At 38.2% G+C, this 19,666-nt stretch overlaps 1 protein-coding gene across 4 annotated transcripts in view; it reads left to right on the top strand.

Moving 5' to 3' along the window:
* Window positions 1-9,207, top strand: part of KDM3A (lysine demethylase 3A) — a 49,654-nt gene extending 40,447 nt beyond the window's left edge. For all 4 annotated transcript variants that reach the window (XM_014852797.3, XM_070511794.1, XM_070511796.1 and 1 more), the window contains exons 20-26: window positions 1,104-1,191; window positions 1,889-2,019; window positions 5,738-5,857; window positions 5,937-6,076; window positions 7,336-7,512; window positions 7,595-7,729; window positions 8,498-9,207. In XM_014852797.3, the coding sequence (XP_014708283.3) occupies window positions 1,104-1,191; window positions 1,889-2,019; window positions 5,738-5,857; window positions 5,937-6,076; window positions 7,336-7,512; window positions 7,595-7,729; window positions 8,498-8,578 (872 nt within the window). In that variant the 3' untranslated portion in view covers window positions 8,579-9,207. The remainder of the gene's footprint in view (window positions 1-1,103; window positions 1,192-1,888; window positions 2,020-5,737; window positions 5,858-5,936; window positions 6,077-7,335; window positions 7,513-7,594; window positions 7,730-8,497) is intronic.
* Window positions 9,208-19,666: the final 10,459 nt, after the last annotated feature.

Raw genomic sequence — 19,666 nt, 5'->3', positions numbered from 1 at the left:
CACCCCCAGTGCAGTGCTGCTGCTCCTCTGGACATACACTGTATCCTGTATTCTCCTGTCTTTGGTGCCTCCTGGAGTGTGCACCTATTTCACCTAGGTCATGGGACAGTAGTTGGTTGGTTATGAAACATACAAATCTTCCTCAAAAGTGTGAGGTCTGAAGTCAAACCTGGGTTCCAGTTCCATTTCTATCACTTAATAGCTGGATGACCTTGGGCATCTGTCAGTTTCCTCATTCAAAAATGGGAATATTAAATAGTGCCTAATTTCATTGGTACATTGGGTTTAGTTGTAAGGATTAAATGGTTAAAACACTTAGCAGAGAGTGGAACACAGCAAGAAATGAAATAATAGTTATTGCTGTTGATAATAATTATCAACATATCTTTTTCAATTAGAGCTCCTTCGTTTTTGGTTCATTGGCATTACCTGCAACGGGGTAATAGTTCTATTACAAGAAAACAGTTTTGATTAAACCCTATATATATCTTCCAGAAGGTGGAGGTGGGGGAGAGTGTCCTATTAGAGCTGGCTGTCCCTGAAGAGAACATCAGGTAGTTGGTCTCTCTGAGCAAAACAGTCATTTCTATTTCATGGTGGCCTCAGAAAGCTGGGTTTCCTAAACATCTGTGGCCTTTGATTGTTAAAGTGTGTTGCTGTTTGTTAGTTGGGAGCTGCTCACTTCTTCCAGAACGCTGTGTAGGAGGAGGAGGCTGGATCTGAGAGGACAGTTGTCAAAACACCACCTATGTGTAATGGGGGAAAGGGAGTGGCTGAAATCTCAAAAAACAAGCACCAGTTTAATAAGCATCTAGAAAAGACAGGGCCCTAATATAAATTAGTTGGTGATGTTTATTTTGCTACCACTTGCTGACTCCTTGGTGTGAATGGGTTTGTTGGCACTGTGGAAATAAAATGGTGGGCAGTTAGCAGGAGGGGAATATTAAAAATAGTGTTTGTTTACTAAACATATCAGGTTATGAAGATTTTGCAGAGATAAATATATTTGCGTTGTTAAGGCATAAAGTGTTAATTTTCCATTTACTTTGGTCTGTTTCTGAGTTATAAATAGTAACATTTCAGTAATTCTCGTTACCTTTCAGACCGCTTGAAAAATGAAAAAGAAGCAATGGTGTTGAAACTTAAGGACTGGCCACCAGGGGAAGATTTTAGAGACATGATGCCTTCCAGGTATGGGGAGGGGAGAAATGATTCTGTCCTTGACTTGGTAGGATAAATTCTTTCTGAGGTGGCAAGAAAATAGTTTTCAGGGAAATATGAAAGTTCCCATAGTTTTACTGGTGCTGATTTTTCATTTCTAGTCTAGAGGTTTTTGCAATGTCTATTTTTAAATGAGATGAAGAAGTTACTGACTTTTAGAGCTGGCTGACTGATGAAAGCTCCACACGTTTCCACTGTAGTCTTCTGCCGGAGAAGAGGCCTGCTCAGACATACACAGACCTACTGGCAGTAGTGGGATCAGACATGTCAGGGTTCCGTGTGACATAGTAATGTCATTGCGTTGGACAATAAGACAGCTGAATTGGTAGATTCATTTTCCTAATTTGAGCTTGAACCTTAAAAGGGATCCTTAGAACTAATGAATAATGTATCCCTGAGTGTCACTTCTTATCAGGAATTTATTGCTCAAATTTTTTGTCTGAAATATTCCAGATCATTTGACACATATGTGTGCTGTAGGAGAGAAAGATGTCCTTGTTCATAACTCCTATAATTCTAATCTTAAACATTGCTAATGATAGTTATCTCCATCTTCACAAGCACAGATATTTTTGTTTGTTCCTTTCGGTGTAGAAGAAACAAAACAAATCACACGATGGATAGAAAGGCAAGCTTACTTTGCAAATTTTCGGTTCTCTTGTCCTAGGTTTGATGATCTGATGGCCAACATTCCACTGCCCGAGTACACAAGGAGAGATGGCAAACTGAACTTGGCCTCTAGGCTGCCAAACTACTTTGTTAGGCCAGATCTGGGTCCCAAGATGTATAACGCTTATGGTAAGGAAGAAATGGCTAACTTGAAAAGATTATAATGGAAATCAAGTCAAAATGTTTGGAACGTTTATTTTTGGGGAGGGAGAAATGGAAAATATCCATAATCCTAATAGTTAACACAGCAATAGGCTTTGTTTTCTGCACGTTTCCTTTCATTCCTTGGCCACGTGTGTGTGTGTTTCCTTTTCATAGTTGCAGTTGTAGGACATATGCAATTTTTAATTTCTTCTGTGCTTAATATTATATTGTAAAATCTTCACGTGTTGCTTAATTTTTAGCATGACAATTTTTAATGGTTGCATGGTACATCATTGAATGAATGTAATTTTATTAATGATTGTAATGTTGCTGAACATTTAGATCAATCTGCTACATTCCAGCTGTTTTAACATCTGCCACACGTAAATTCAATGTTCTATGTTGGTGGGTAGTAGTTAGTTACTTAAGTTAGTCTTGAAAGCAGCCTTTGAACTGGATTTTTATTGTTTGAACATGACTCGGTAAACTGTGCAATAAGGAGGATTGCTCGGGATAGAGATTGTTTTCTACAGTTACCAGAGTCATCTTTCATCATCATCGCTGTGACATTGACCACTTTTATGCGGGATCTTGATTAAGTCTCAATTACAGTTTGCCATGTTGAAGGAATTGTTCATCAATTGATTGTTGAGTGAAGTTTCAGTTGTTCGGATCATTCAGTGAATTCGATGTAGTCTTTTGTACTGTATTTGGCCCCCATTTTTCCAGTCCTTTTAGAAATTACTTCTTTGGTTTTATTTCTTCCTCCCATAGTTACTCCCAACTCCAATATCTCAGACCTGAGGGTGGCAACCCTCCTGAAGAAAGGACAGAGTCTTTTGGTGTCTTTGCTGTGTTCTCCAGAGATGGTTAGGGGAGGGAAGGAGCAACAGCATGGACCTCACCCCACAGTTGTTCTGTTATGGTGGAGTGAGCCCAGGGAACCACCTGGAGGGGAGTGGGGTCAGGCAGCATTCTGAGAGTGGGGTTCATGTTGGGAAGCTCCCACAGTCTAGATGCCCAAAATAGTTCCACCAGCATGGGATGAGAAATGGTCTGTGGGAGAGAGGACATGGCAGGCAGAAGTCCCCTTGCCTGTTCCCTTTGCTTTTCAGGTCTCAGTTTAGAGCCCTGCATATGCTGTGGGTCTGTAGCATGTTCTCTAGCTGAGTTCTTCCTTCCCAGCAGCTGGATGGTCAAGATCTCAGGGCATACTCTGTTCACAGTGGCAATTTACAATGAACTTATATAAATGAAAGCATTTTTCCACTAAAGTAAATGGTGTAATGTTGCATAGTGATTATCCGTGCTTTATAGAAATCAGGAAGCTTTATAGAGTAGAAGTGGTTATCTGAGAAGTTTTCCACAATAAATTGTCTGCTTGCTTTAAATAGCTTGGCAGCAGACCTTTTCCCCTTAGACTCCAGTAGATAGATGGCAGTGTTACTCTATAAAAGCTTTTCTTATGACACAATTTTTCCTATCCAGCCTAAGCATTTGGGCTGAAAATAATGAAAATGAGTTCATTTTCAAACAACTTATACCTTAACATAAACATCATTGAAGAGCAGTCATCTTTGAACGGTTGGATGATCACGCTGTGACTCCTCAGTCAGACAAGTAGAGTGAAAGGCTCTTTGGAGTGCTCGTGTAGTCAACCCTTCTCCAGCTCCAGCACCATTACTAGTTTTACAAGTGGGGACCGGGACTTCAGAACAATACAAGAGACATTGACCTGCTCAGGCTCCCAAGGGGCAGCTAGTGGCAGATCCAGGACTAGGCCTTGGGTCTCCTGATTTCTAGGTTAGAGCCAATCTCCTTTACTCTTCCCCCAACCCCAGTGCTCTGTCACCCAGCAGCCCCTACTGAGTCAGTTCTTTTCATGAAAGTCCATGGTGATCTGTTTCAGGATTTTCTGTTTTCTGGGAATCCTTTCCCTGGGACCATTATGTTTTTACAATGTTGGTTTCATGTGAAGTCAGGCTCCCTCAGTTTAGAGGTTGGTTTTATCAGTGTGCAGTCACTTGTAGCTGGGATTGGATGGACTTTGGGCTGATGGCTGGGTAGGTGTCATTTCCTTTTTCATTTTGCATAATTCTTTTTTTAACTCAGTTGGCTCTGGCCAGACCAGCAGGGAGCCTCTGATGAGGCTGAGACCCTGTTCACCTTCCCTCATTCTTCTCCCACCTCCAGCCCCTTCCTTCTGCTCTCACTGTTAACATCATCCTAAAGGTTGTGTTTACCATTCCCTTACATTTATAATTTCACCATATATTCTTGTATTCCTGCTGAATATTCTTTCAGTTTTTAATCTGTTTTTGAGTATTATATAAATAAAGTCAGACTTTTGGATATTCATCCATATTGTCATATATTACTTCATTCGTTTTCCTTCTATCATATTAATTGCTTTTTTCCTTCTTGAATTTTACTTTTTTTGTCATAGAAATATTTTCCAAATGCACTCACAACTTGAGAATCTAGTACAGTGCCTCCCCACATACTCATCACCTAGTTATAACAGCTATCAGTGTTTTGCCATAATTGTTTCGTTATCCCTTCCATTTATGTGTTTTGTTTTGTTTTGTTTTTTACCATTTTAAAGCAAATCCCATATATCCTGTGGTTTCCTGCCCTAATACTTAATGCTTCACCTACTCCTCGAGCTGATATTTCAGCAAACTGGTAAGAAAGGAAACTACAACAGGGCTCTAGGGCCACGGTCCCTGGTTGAAATTATGGGGCGCCCTCTGCTGTGTATAGCTGCTCCTAAAACCGCAGGCCCTGGCAAGAGAGAAGGAAGTTCCTTCGCCTCCTCCAAACAAGAGTGGCTCTTTCAGGGCCTGGTGGGTTAGAGAATGGCCTCTGCTTTCCCACCACAAGCCATGCTTCCATCTGCTGCCCATTCAAGAAGCAAAGTCCTTGTGTTGGGATGGGCCATCCAAGGTGACCATAGGGCTCAGCGAGCCTTAGGGCTACTGCTGAGTAGGGTGGGCCTTCTAGGAGTCAGAGATTAGAGTCTCAGACTATGAGCAGACCTCGTGCTCTGGCTCACTCCTTTTTTTTCACAGTTGAGGGAACCAAGGAATGTGTTGGGCAGTCTTCCCTCTTATACTGAGTATATAGCCATCTGAGGTCCGAGCCTTATGTGTATGTGAGGGGAATTTCTATTAGACTCCATGTCGTGATTGGACCCTGGGCTTTGTGTCTTGCCCCAGAGTCCTCCTAGGCTGTGACAACAAAAGCTTGAGCTCATCTAGTTGAGCATATGTCCTTTTGGCAAATCCCAGCTTCAGGAGTCTGCTTTACCATTCTTGAGTCCTGCTTTCGAGTTTTTGGCTTTTGAGTATTTCTTTTTTTTCTTGCAAGCTCATTGACTCATTAAAGAAGTTTTTTTTCAATAATTTCATCCAGGATTTTTAGTTGTTTCTTAGTAGGAAGGGTCTGTCAGGGACCTACTTTGCCTAAACAGAAGTCCTAGTATTAGGAGTTGGTTTTTTATTTTTATAATTATTTAATAAGAGAGTATTTTCTTTCAAAGTTGGAAGAATAAAATAAATTTAATATTAAATATTATCCTCGTACTTGTACATCATTAGAGAGGCAGCTTTTAAAATTCTGTGACTAAGCATTTCCCAGGGAGTAGAAAAGACACTAGTAGCCTTTGTTGTCTTAGTAAATTTAGGATGTATTCCATTTGCAGGATTAATTACTCCAGAAGATCGGAAATATGGAACAACAAATCTTCACTTAGATGTATCTGATGCAGCTAACGTCATGGTCTATGTGGGAATTCCGAAAGGACAGAGTGACCAAGAAGAAGGTAAGGTGCTGAGCATGAAAGGGGGGCTACCTCTCTGAGCTGGAGACTATGGTCTGACATTTGCTATCTCTCACTGTAGAAGTCCTTAAGACCATCCAAGACGGAGATTCTGATGAACTCACAATAAAACGATTTATTGAAGGAAGGGAGAAGCCAGGAGCCCTCTGGCACATATACGCTGCTAAGGACACGGAGAAGATACGAGAATTCCTTAAAAAGGTGTGCTTCTTACCCTATGGAATGTAAAGAGAGGCATGAAGAATAGCAATATTATAAATTACTACATGTCAAGAACTGACTTGGTTACTGGCAAGTAATGACAACCTCAAAAGTTAAATCTGTGCATGTCAGATTGCATAGGCTGAAGCTGGTTGCTAAGGAACAAAGCTTTCTAAAATGATTAGGCTCACGCCTCTGAAAAGAGGAGGCCTTGTCATTTTTCTTATGTCTGTGTTTTATATTTTAGTACATTTGGAGATTTTTGAGCTCTGCCTTCAAGTGATTTCCTCTGATCATCTCTTATCATCTGTTTTTTATTGCCTTGAAAATCTAAGCACTTCAGAAGTTCATGTATCATTCCTTGGTCTTTGATGGCTGTGTTCTGAGTGAGTTTCTAAGGTCCCTCTTGGTTATGTCCACCCTTACTTAGTGGTAGGTCCGGAAGGCCCTACTTGTGGCCATTAGCTGGTGAAGGTTCATTGGCAAGGGATGCAGCAGTTTTGGAGATTCCATTTCCAGTAATTGGCGGGTTGTTCAGCAAGGGGTCTGTGTAGAAGATCTAGGTAACTGGAAAGATGGGCATATTCAGTTTTTAACCTGTTCACCACTGAGGCCGCTGGCTGCAGTCCAGGTGTCTGTGGCTGATACTCTTCAGTTGTTCACGAGGAATGGATATGAACACTCCTAGCCTGTTGCCTGGTACCACTTAGGTCCTTAACCAGCATTTGTTTGATCAAGATGTTTCTGGCTAAGGAGCATTTGCCTCTTCCAGAAAACCTGCTAGTCACATATTATTTTTTTGATAGTGTCACCCTGAGTCTGTGCTGCCAGATGCATGGTCTAGAACAAATAAGTTTAATCTACAGCTATCTTTGGGACTATTTTGTAATTCAGATTTTTAAGTGAATACAGGTTTTTTAATAACTACAGTACAGCAAATCTATTTCTAAGGAGCTTGAGCCTATCTGCATTTAAAAATCTAGATCAAAATATTGACCAAAATACAGTATTTACAAAAATATGCAGATTGCTAGTTATGGTTTATAGGAAATGGCAGAAGGGAAGCCACATTTTCTTTTAGTCTTCTCTTGGCTCATTCAGTGAATGTCTTTGAGTATACTTGTCACTTTCTGCCAACAGGAGCAGTCGTCGAAGAAGGTCTGACATTTTACTGACTGCCCACACTGTTGAGGGGGGAAAGTGCCCTCATTGAGCCTCAGCATGTTGCTCAGTTTCATAATATTTTTAATGTATTCTAGGTATCTGAAGAGCAAGGTCAAGAAAACCCAGCAGACCATGATCCCATTCATGATCAGAGCTGGTATTTAGACCGATCACTAAGGAAGCGTCTTCATCAAGAGTATGGAGTTCAAGGCTGGGCTGTTGTACAGTTTCTTGGGGATGTGGTGTTTATCCCAGCAGGAGCTCCACACCAGGCAAGAACCGTTACTTTATGCTTTGTTCTCTTTGCACTATGAACTTTCGTGTGTGTTACTGATGTGGCTTGGTGTTTTCCAGGTTCATAACTTATATAGCTGTATCAAAGTGGCTGAAGATTTTGTTTCTCCAGAACATGTTAAACACTGCTTCTGGCTTACTCAGGAATTCCGTTATCTGTCACAGACTCATACCAATCATGAAGATAAATTACAGGTAAAAATAGCAGTGATTCCTGGTGGACTCTGACTCTGGCTTCATGGCTCATTACTAACTTTATAAAGAGAGTCAGTGAACTTGGCCATCGCACACGTGATGTAGTGAGTTGTTCTGGCCTTATGTCTAGTTCCACTGTCTACTTAGGCAAAGGAGGAACAAACATAGAGGAAATCCCATCTTGGTTTGGTATTGTTTAGACTTTGTAAGGGACTGTGCCCAAAGAGAAAGGCTTTACTGTTGAAAATGAATAGATGTGACTTCTGATCTTGGCTCAGCTGCCAGGCAGGGGTCTTGAACCAAGACCTTTAGTGCTGTAGTGTTCTCAGCCTTGGGAAGAGCAGAACAGAATCTCTGGCATCCAAAGAGGATCTGAGATAGTGGGGTTTTTAAAGGTTTTTAGTAGTGAATTATGTAACATACAATTTCATGTTTGGAAAACTAAGGGACTATATAAACTCTGCAAAATGAAACTGTACCCCAGGACTTGCCTCTTCCTGCACTCACCAGGAGCAGGGCCAAAGGCATCACAGCCTGTGGAAGGGGTAAAATGAGCTTTTAAGTTCTTCAAAGGAGGCATGGGTTTAAAATGTGTATGAAATACTGGCCTAAAGGAGCCCAGGGGCCTTTCAAATATTGACATTTCATGTTGAATACTGAGTTTTAAATCCTGAGAGAATGGTAATAAAATTGGTGGGGGAAACTTTATTCTTAGTGACAGATTTTAGATTTAATGGTAACCTGACTGTATTTTCCCCCATCTTTTAGGTGAAGAATGTTATCTACCATGCAGTGAAAGATGCGGTTGCTGTGCTGAAAGCCAGTGAGTCCAGTTTTGGCAAACCCTAAGGGTCCCAGGGACGCCTTAACCCTGCACATTGGAAGTGAATTACTGGCAGCTGTTCAAACTCTTCAGGCAGGATTCCTGTGGACTTTGAGATTCATGTTACCTCATCTTCTTTTTTAAACTGTACCCGACTGGTAAGGGTACTCTGTCTAATGTATATTTCTAGTGTTTACAGACACTAAATGTGTATATGTAGTAACTATTTACAGAACCTGCATCCTTAAACTGTGACTTCTCACCTAGTGCAGAACTTCTCCCAAGCTGTAAAAACAAAACCTCTTATCAGCTCTGGAACAATACCTGCAGTTATTCCCCAGCGGTTTGGTTGGACAGCTTAGTCAAAATGGGGTTATAACTTTTAGGAATCACTGCGCAGTTTATTTGAGTTGTATTTTGTTTTGTGTCTGAGTACCCTCTCCCCTACCCCTTAGGGTTCAGAAGAGCAATGGAGGAAGTGACAGCTAACGATGCAGTTCTTACTGTGTTGCATTAGGACTGGCATTCCATAGCAGAAATCAACTACTGTACAATTCTTGGGATTAACCATCTTTAGTTAAATGGAGTTTTAATTTAAATGAAGCTTTGCTAATTTTAAGTGTTAAGCATTTTGCATTAAAGTATTCATATAATATTTTGACTCAGTTTATTGGCATTATCCTCTGGTTGTGGATTCAATACACCATTCATCAAATGTTACAGGTGTAAGAAATTACTCTGGAACTCATTGTAAAAGCAGAGAAATTAGATGCTATAGTGATTTCTGAGTGATTATTACAATGCTAACATGGAAATAAGTTTCTCTCCAGCCAAGTGGAAACTTTTACACTGTTGCAAAGAAACACCACCAATTAACTAAATTTAGAAGTGGGAATTAACCAACAAACCAAATAGTGACTGGTTAAATCACTAAAAAGGTAGGAGATCGAAATACTTTCTCTCTCTTCTGGCCCTTCATAATGTAAGCATTTACAAAGGAAAATGAAATTATTAGAAGTTTTAGAACAGTAATATCTAAAATAGTCATCTCTATGAAGGAAGAAAATTTATGAAGAAGCCATTTTTCTATGGCTCACCGATTCTCCTAGACAGCTATATTTCTACTAAAAGGAATTAAATTGAAGTCAGGTGGTATAGACAAGCCCTAGAGCCTGGCTTTTTACCCATGGGCTCAGAGTAGGAGGTCAAAGATCCCGGCTTAATGCCAGCCCCCTTCAAGCCAAAACCTTTAATGGATGAACTTCATGAACACAGAATTTCCTAAAAAGAATAAGTAGGAATGTCTGCCTATCTCAGTGGAAATGTCTTCCCTGGGAATTTTGTATCAGAAGCTCCTTTATGCAGGTTTGGATCTAGAATTGGCACTGTTGCTTAGAAATCTCCCTAAGCCAAAAGAGTAGGAAAACTTGGATACTCCTCAGAGGAGACCACCTTCAAGCCAGGCCTCAAAGGAGTCCCATAGATAGTTCCAAGGACTATTATTCATAATCAAACACATTGTAACAACAAATAGAAACAGAATCAAGAGTCTTGAGAGTTAAGAGTCAACAAGAACCTTCATATTGCCACATTAAACCTGCAAAGTTTGAAGATTTTGGAATCATCCAATATTTTATATTCTGAATTGTTTAATATGTTTAAAGAAATGAGAGTATAGGAATATGATGGAAGAATGAGATTGCCAGAAATGACATTTGGAAAGAAGCTAAATAGAACTTACAGAAATGAGACATGGTGGTTAAAATTAGAAATACCACAGATGAGTTAAACAGCAGAAAAAAGTTATTTTATGAACTGAAAGATTGGTAAAAATATACAATACAGCATTGAATAAAAGGAACTATAAAGAATGTTAATTTATAAGCATGACACAGAAAAATATAGGTTTGACAGTCAGTGACAGAATGAAGAGAATGGTGGGGAGGGTGACGTTCAGAGACTGAAAATTTTCCAGGATTGATGACATGTCATCAGATTGAAGAATCCCAACTAAATCAATCAAGATAAACGAAAAATACACACCTCTGTGTGGTATATAGTAGTAAATTAAAAGAGTGCCTAAAACGAATAGGTTCTTAAAAGCAGCCAGAGTGGGGAAAACATGATCTTAAAAGAAGTGACAGACTAGCAGTTGACTTCTTAACTACAGTAGCGTAAGTCAGAAGAAAGTAGGTGTCGTCTTACTGTGCTGGAGCACACATCTGAAAACAAAAGTGTAGACACAGCAGAATTCTTTTCCCTGTTCTTTATGGACTTGAGTCAAAAACCAGAGTTTATTTTCAGGCCCTTGTTGAAGGAACTTTCAAAGATATCCTTAGTAAGGAAAATTAGCCCACATCATCATGCAAGAAAAAACGGTGTACAAGAGAAATTGTAAACTCCTGAATAAATGTAAAGAACAGTGGTATGAAACAATATTTTTAGAAGTCTGAGTAAAGTTCCTCAGAAAGTTAAGCATAAAACTAACATCCATCACTTCCGCTCCTAGGTTTATACTAGAAAAATTGAAAGCAAGAATTCAAACAGGTACTTGTTCACTCATATTCACAGCAGCATTATTCACAGTAGCCAAAAGGTGGAAAGAATTCAGATGTCCATCAACAGAGGAATGGATAAACAAGATGTGGCATATACATACAATGGAATATTTTTCGGTCTTAAAAGGAAGGAAATTTGACATGCTACAACATGGATGAATCTTGAAAACATGCTAAGTGAAAGAAACCAGAAACAAAAGGACAAATGTTGTATGATTCCACTTATATGAGGAAAAAATCATATTTCGAGAATAGTCACATTTCATAGGGACTGAAAGTAGAAAGATGGTCACTGAGGCTGGAAGGAAGGGGGAATGGGAGTTAGTGTTTAATGGGTGCAGAGTTTCTCTTTGGGGTGATGAAAAAGTTCTGGAGATGGATGGTGGTGATGGTTGCACAGTATTGTAAATGTACTTACTGCCACTGAATTGTACACTTAAAAAAGGTTAAAATAGTCAATTTTATGTTATGTATATTTTACCAAAATAAAAATTAACTCCAACTAGGAAAAGCTTTTGGAGTTCAATGGGAAAATGACATTCTTATTTTTAAAAAATTGATTAAACAGGTAGGAAAGAAGGAACAAATGGAACCTTTCTAAGTACTCCAATTGCAAGATGATGGTCTGATTGGATTGAATAAAAGACTCAACTATATGCTGTTTATAAAAGATATAACTTAACTCTAGGTTAAAAGTATAGACACAGTTCTACCATGCAAACACTAATCATGAAAGCAAATGTGGCTGTCTTAGTACCAAGGTGATTTTAAGATAGAGTATTTTCACAATTCTATAAAAGGATCAGCTTGGCAGAACGATATGATAATCCTAAGTAGGTATGCACCTACTAGCAGAACTTCAAAATAATATGAAGCAAAACTTGACAGAATTAAAGGGGAAAACAAATTTACAATCATAGTTGGAGATTCTAACCCACCTCTTTCTGTAACTGATATAATAAGCAGACATAAAACCAATACAAATATAAAATATTGGAACCAAACTAATTGGCCAAATTGACATTTATTAGAACATTAAATCCAATGATTGTAAAATACACATTCCTTTCAAGTGCATATTTATTGTTCATCCAGAAACCATCACTGCACCAAAAAGCAACTGTAAATATGTTTCAAAGGATTATGTAAGTTGAAATTGAAATGATATAGAGTATGGTCTGTGATAACAATGGAATTTAACTAAAAATCAGTAATGAAGATGACTACAAAAATCCCCAAATGTCGAGATATTAAGTAACATACTTCTAAGTAACTCATTGAAGAAGAAATCAGAATAGAAACTAGATATTTGGAACTGAATAATAAAATTAACAACACTTCAGAAATGGTGGGATTCAGTTACATCAGCACTTAGAGGGGCAATTTTTAGCTTTAAATGTATACATTAAAAGAAGAAGGTGTAGGGGCCAGCGTGGTGGCGTAGTGGTTAAGTTCGCACACTCTGCTTTGGCAGCCCAGGGTTCGTGGATTCGGATCCCGGGCGCAGACCTACATGCCGCTCATCAAGCCATGCTGTGGCGGTGTCTCACAAAATAGAGGAAGCCTGCCTGGCACAGATGTTAGCTCAGCGACATTCTTTGTCAAGGAAAAAGAGGAAGATTGGCAACAGATGTTAGCTCAGGGCCAATCTTCCTCAAAAAAAAAGAAGGCAGCTTAAATTTACACTTATTTATAAGTGATTAATATTAATATATTGAAGATTTTGCATCTTTGTTAATGAAGGTTATTGGTCTGTAAGCTTATTTGAAATGTCTTTGTGATGTCAGGTTATGATACAAAATTATGATAACCTCCTGAAAAACAAGTTGGGAAGTGTTCCCTCTTCATCCAATCTCTGAAAAAGTGTATATATACTAGTAATATTTCTTTCTTAAATGTTTAGTAGAAGCACTTGATCAGTGAACACATGAACTGGGAAGATATTTAACAATGGATTCAATTTCTTTAACTGATCTAGGACTATTCAGGGTTTTTTTTGTTTGTTTTTTTAGTGAGGAAGATTAACCCTGAGCCAACATCTGTTCCCAATCCTCTTTTTCCTGAGGATGATTGGCCCTGAGCTAACATCTGTGCCCATCTTCCTCTGTTTTACACGTGGGATGCCAGCCACAGCATGGCTTGATGAGCAGTGTGTAGGTCTGCTCACAGGATTCGAACCAGCAAACCCAAGACCACTGAAGTGGAGTGCACAAGCTTAACCACTATGCCACTGGGCCACCCCCAGATTTTGTAATTTTTATTGTATGTTTTATGTTAGCTGTGGGCTTGTCATATATGGCCTTTATTATGTTGAGGTATGTTCCCTCTGTACACATTTTATGAGTTTTTATGATTAATGGATGTTGAATTTTGTCAAATGCTTTTTCTGTGTCTGTTGAGATGATCATGTGATTTTTATCCTTTATTGTGTTAATGGTGGTGTATCACATTGATTTGTGGGGTTGAACCATCCTCAGATCCCAGGAATAACCCCCACTATATCATGGTGTATGATCCTTTTAACTTATTGTTGAATTTGGTTTGCTGATATTTTGTTGAGGATTTTTGCATCTGTGTTCAACAGGCATATTGGCCTGTAATTTTCTTTTCTTGTGGTGTCCTTGCCTGGTTTTGGTATCAGAGTAATGTCCCTTCCTCTTCTGTGTTTTAGGAGAGTTTGAGAAGGGTTGGTATTAGTTCTTTGGATGTTTGATAGAATTCACCAGTGAAACCATCTGGTCCTGGACTGTTTTTTGTGGGGAGGTTTTTGGTTATGGATTCAATTGCTTTAGTAGTAATTGATCTGTTCAGATTTTCTATTTCTTCATGATTCAGTCTTGGTAGGTTGTATTTTTCTAGGAATTTATCTGTTCTAAGTTGTCGGATTTGTTGGCATATAATTAATCGTTCATAGTAGTCTCTTATGATCCTTGTGTTTCTGTGGTGTCACTTGTACTGTCTCCTCTTTCATTTCTGATTTATTTGAGTCCTCTCTTTTGGTGAGTCTAGCTAAATGTTGGTCAACTTTATCTTTTCAAAGAACCAACTCTTAGTTTCATTGATCATTTCTATTGTCTTTTTAGTCTCTTTTTCATTTATTTCTGCTCTGATCTTTGTTATTTTCTTCTTTCTACTACCTTTGGGTTTCATCTGTTCTTTTTCTAGTTCCTTGAGGTGTAATGTTAGTTTATTTGAGATTTTAATTTCTTGATGTAGGGATTTATCATTCTGAACTTCCCTCTTAGAACTGCCTTTGCTGAATCCCATAGTTTTGGTTTGTTGTATTTCCATTTTCAGTTGTCTCAAGGTATTTTTAGATAATCTCTTTTAATTTCTTCTTTGATGCGCTGGTGGTTCAGTAGCATGTTGTTTAATCTCCACGTATTTGTGAATTTTCTAGTTATCTTCTTGTAATTGATTTCTAGTTTTATTAAAATTCCCTATTATTGTATTGCTGTCAATTTCTCCCTTTAGGTCTATTAATATTTGTTTTATATACTTAGTTGCTCCTCTGTTGGGTATATAAATATTTATCAATGTATATCCTCTTGTTGGGTTGACTGCTTTATTGTTATGTAATGCCCTTCTTTGTCTGGGATTACAGTATTTTTGTGGTGTATTTTAATGTTAATTATATAATTATATTAATATATATGTGGATAATATGACCATGTGGGGTTTATCCCAGGAATACAAGACTGGCTTAATGTTTGAAAATTAATCCAAGTATTTCACTGCATTAACAGAACCAAGGGAAAAAAACCATATTATCATTTCAGTAGGTCAGAAAGAGCTTTTGATAAAATTCAACAGCCTTTTTTGATAAAAATTCTCAGTAAAGTAAATAAGATAAAGGGTATTTATGGAACACTACAGCTAAAATGATACATAATGGTGAAATATTTAGTACCTTCTCCCTAAGGGCAAGAATAAATCAATCATGTTCACATTCTAACCATATCTACTCAACATTATACCGGAGGTTCTAATCAGTTCAATGAAGGAAGAAAAGGAATGAAAAAGATTTGAAAGTAAGAAGTAAACTTGTCTTTATTCACAGATGGCATGATTGTGTACATGTAAATCCAAAAGAATCTACAAACTATTAGAATAAATTAATTTAGCCAAGGTCACAATAACAATGTACCAAAATCCATTGTATTTCTAAATATTAGCAATAAATTTAAAAGTGAAATTTAAAAATATGGTTTACAGGGGCTGGCCCCGTGGCCGAGTGGTTAAGTTCGCGTGCTCCGCTGCAGGCGGCCCAGTGTTTTGTTGGTTCGAATCCTGGGCGCGGACATGGCACTGCTCATCAGACCACGCTGAGGCAGCGTCCCACATGCCACAACTAGAAGGACCCACAACGAAGAAGATACAACTATGTACTGGGGGGCTTTGGGGAGAAAAAGGAAAAAATAAAATCTTAAAAAAAAAAAAATCATGGAAAAAAAATATAGTTTACAATAGCAGGACAAAGAAAATTCTTAGGAAGAAATTTAATGAAAGATATGCAAGACTTTTACATTGGAAACGACAAGATGTGACTGCAAAATTAAAGACGACTTACATAGAAGGAGAAGTCTACCATGTTCCTAAGTTAGAAGACTCAGTATTGTTTAGATGTCAGTTCTCCCCAGCTTGGATCTATACATTGTTAGAAGACCTTTCTCCCTGAGTCTCTCATGTTTCTGCATGTATTGTGGCAGGCACTGGCTACCCTTTGTTTTCAGCTGTGTTCTCAAAGACGTTTGACAGTGAACAGCCTCGGAGGAGATACTGCCTCCCTCTGCAGCAAAACTGCCCGTTATAAAAGATTTGGATTCCCTAAGCTCAGGATCCCTCTCCTGTAATATAAGCTCTGTGTGTGGAGGCATCATCTGGCCCTCTTCACATCACTCTGGAAACTGGGGCTTTGGGAATTAGCAGAAAAATGTGGATACTGAATCTCAAATCCTTTACCAGCAGCTGTGAAAATGTGGCATGCTAAATTGTATATAGGGTAAGATGTTTGTATAACGTGGCTGAAGAATTACTTAGAAGAAAATGTGGACTTTAAAAGCATTTATTAAAAAGCAAAAAGGACTGAGGAAAAAAAGAACTAAACATTTAACTCAATAAGCTAGAAAAACTAATCTGACCAAAAGAAGATAAACTAAGGAATACAAGACTAGTTTAATATAGAATATTTACAAATTAACTCACTACATTAACACAAGGCAAAAAATCCATGTGCTCATCTCAGATATGCAAAAAAAAATCATTAAGTAAAATTCAACATAGATTTATAAATATATTTTACTATTTATTGTGGTAAAAAACATATGCCAGCTCTGGTGGTTTAGTGGTTGAGATTCGGCCCTCTCACCGCCTTGGCCCAGGTTCGTTTCCCATCAGGGAACAACACTGCTCATCTGTTGGTTGTCATACTGTGGCAACTGTGTGTTGCTGTGATGCTGGAAGCTATTCCATCGGTATTTCAAATACCAGCAGGGTCAGCCATGGTGGACAGGTTTCAGCGGAGCTTCCAGATTAAGACAGACGAGGAAGCAGGACCTGGCTCCCCACTTCTGAAAAAACTGGCCATGAAAACGCTGTGAACAGCAGCGGAGCCTTGTCTGATACAGTGCCGGGAGGTGAGAGGGTGGCGCACAAAAAAAGACTGGGTATAGGGTGCTAGGAGTCAGAATTGACTTGATGGCACTAACAACAAGATATATAGAATATAAAATGTGCTATTTTAACCATTTTTAAGTGTACAATTAAATGGCATTCGGAAGTCTTTGTGACCATCACCATTATGTATTTCCAAAAATTTTCATCATCCCAAGCAGAAACTCTGTACCCATTAAGCAATAATTCCTTTTCCTCCTCTACCTCCAGCCCCTAGTAGCCTCTTAATCTATTTGTTTATGAATTTGTATATTCTAAATATTTCATATAAATTGAATCATACAATATTTATCCTTTTGTGTCTGTCTTATTTCACTTCACGTAATGCTTTCAAGGTTCATCCATATTGTAACATATCAGAACTTCATTATTTTTTATGGCTGAATAATACTTCATTGTATATATATACACCACATTTTGTTAGTTTATCTGCTGATGGACATTTGAATTGTTTCCACTTTTTGGCTATTGTGAATAATGTTGCTATATGAACACTGATGTATGATCTATTTGAGTCCCTGTTCTCAGTCCCTTTGGGGATAAACCTGGAAATGGAATTTCTGGATCACATGGTAATTGTATATTTAACTTTTTGATGTACCACTAAAGTGTTTTCCACAGTGGCAGTATCACTTTACATTCCCACCAGCAATGCATGACAGTTCCAGGTTCTCCACATCATCGCATTGCCAACATGTGTTACTTTCCTGTTCCTTTCTTTTTTTTTAAGTGTAGCCATCCTAGTAGCTGTGAAGTGTTAACTTGTTGTGGTTTGATTTGCATTTCCCTAATGATGTTGGGCATCTTTTCATGTGTGTATTGGGTGTTTGAATATCTTCTTTGGAGGAATGTCTATTCAAGTCTTTTGGCCCATTTTATAACTGGGTTGCTTGTCTTTTTGTTATTGAGTTAAGAGTTCTTTATATATTAGGAATTTTAAACCATTATCAGATATATCATTTGCAAATATTTTCACCCATTCTGGGGCTTGTCTTTTCACTCTCTTATAGTGTCTTTTGATGCAAAAAAAATCTTAAATTCTTAATTTCGATGGTTTAATTTATCTTCTTGGGAGGAGGGCTGTGCTTTTGGTGTATATTTAAGAAACCATTACCAAATCCAAGGTCATGAGATTTGCTGTTATGTATTCTTCTAGAAGTTTGATACTTTAACTCTTAGATTAGTTTTGATCCATTTTGAGTTAATTTTTGTATGTGGAGTAAAGTAAAGGTGAAACTTCATTCTTTTGAATATGGATATCCGGCTTTCCAGCACCATTTGTTTGAGATTGTTCTTTCTCCATTGAATGGTCTTGGCACCTAGTTGGAGAACAATTGACCACAGATGTGAGGGTTTGCTTCTAGGCTCTCAATCTGTTCCATTAATCTATATATCTATCTTTATACCAGTACTACACTGGTTTGATTCCTGTAGCTTTGTAGTAAGTTTTGAAATTAAGAACCATAAGTCCTCTAACTTTGTTCATTTTTCCAGGTTGTTTTGAATAGTCAGGGTCCCCTTAAATTCCGTATAAATTTTGGGATGGGTTTTTCTCTTTATGAAAAAAAAAGCCATCTGGGTTGTGATAGAGATTACATTGAAACTTACATATATTGCTTTGAGTGGTATTGTCATCTTAACAGTATTCAGTCTGGTTATCCATGGACATGAGATGTCTCTCCATTTATTGGTGTCCTTTTTCCCCCCAGCTTTATTGCGATATAATTGACATATAACATTCTATAAGTTTAAGATGTACAATGTATTGATTTGATACATTTACATGTTGCAAAATGACTACCTACTGGTGTCGTCTTTAATATCTTTCAGCAATATTTTCTAGTTTTCAGTGTATGAGTCTTATTCCTCCTTGATAAAATTTATTCTTAAGTATTTCATTCTGTTAGATGCCATTGAAAGTGGAATTGTTTTCTTAATTTTCTTTTTGGATTATTCATTGCTAGTGTACAGAAATGCAACTGATTTTTTTCCCAACTGATTTTTGCATGATTTTGTATCCTGCAACTTTGTTGAATTTATCAGTTCTAACAGTTTTTGTGTTCTTTTGTTTGTGGAACTTTAGAGCTCTCTACATATAAGATCATAATCATCTGTGAGCAGGGATAATTCTACGTCTTCCTCTTCAATCTGGGTACTGCTGATTTCTTTTTCTTGCCTAATTGCTCTGGCTAGAACTTTCAGTTTCATGTTGAATAAAAGTAGTGAAAGCAGGCATCCTTGTCTTGTTCCTGATCATTTTTTTTCTCCCCTGCCTATGCTCTTTAATTAAAATAAATCAAAACACCTCTCTCCTTACCCCATTCCCTGCATTTTCCTGACACACTTTGTTACCCATTCTAGACAATTAGGAAGGCACTTTCCCAGGAGGATTAAATCTGTGCCTTATCTTCAGCTTTATTTTGTAATCCCTCAGCATTTTTCCCCCAGATGGCCCATTTCCCACCTTAGCATCTCTCTTGATTTTTAGTGTCTTGTTAAACAACTTCTTTTCCTTTAGTGCCGGAGATGGAGAAATTCTTTATTTTGTTTTTCCTAAGTTTGATCACTTAATGAGTGTGCTATGTATGGAAGATGCAAGAGGTGTAATCTAGTTCAGATACTAACAGTAACTGGGGAGCCAGCCCTGATGGCCTAGTGGTTAAAATTTGGTGCTCTCACCACTTCAGTGGCCTGGGTTCATTTCCCAGTCACAGAACCACACCACCCGTCTGTCAGTTGCCATGCTGTGGTGGTGGCCCACATAGAAGAACCAGAAGGACTTACAACTAGGATATACAACCATGCACTGGGGCTTTGGGGAGAAAAAAGACAAAGAAGATTGGCAACAAATGTTAGATCAGAGTGACTCTTTCCCTTCCAAAA

This window comes from Equus asinus, chromosome 6 (genome assembly GCF_041296235.1).
Source record: "Equus asinus isolate D_3611 breed Donkey chromosome 6, EquAss-T2T_v2, whole genome shotgun sequence".
Classification (NCBI taxonomy): Eukaryota; Metazoa; Chordata; class Mammalia; order Perissodactyla; family Equidae; genus Equus; species Equus asinus.
This window is presented reverse-complemented; position numbering and strand designations above follow the sequence as displayed.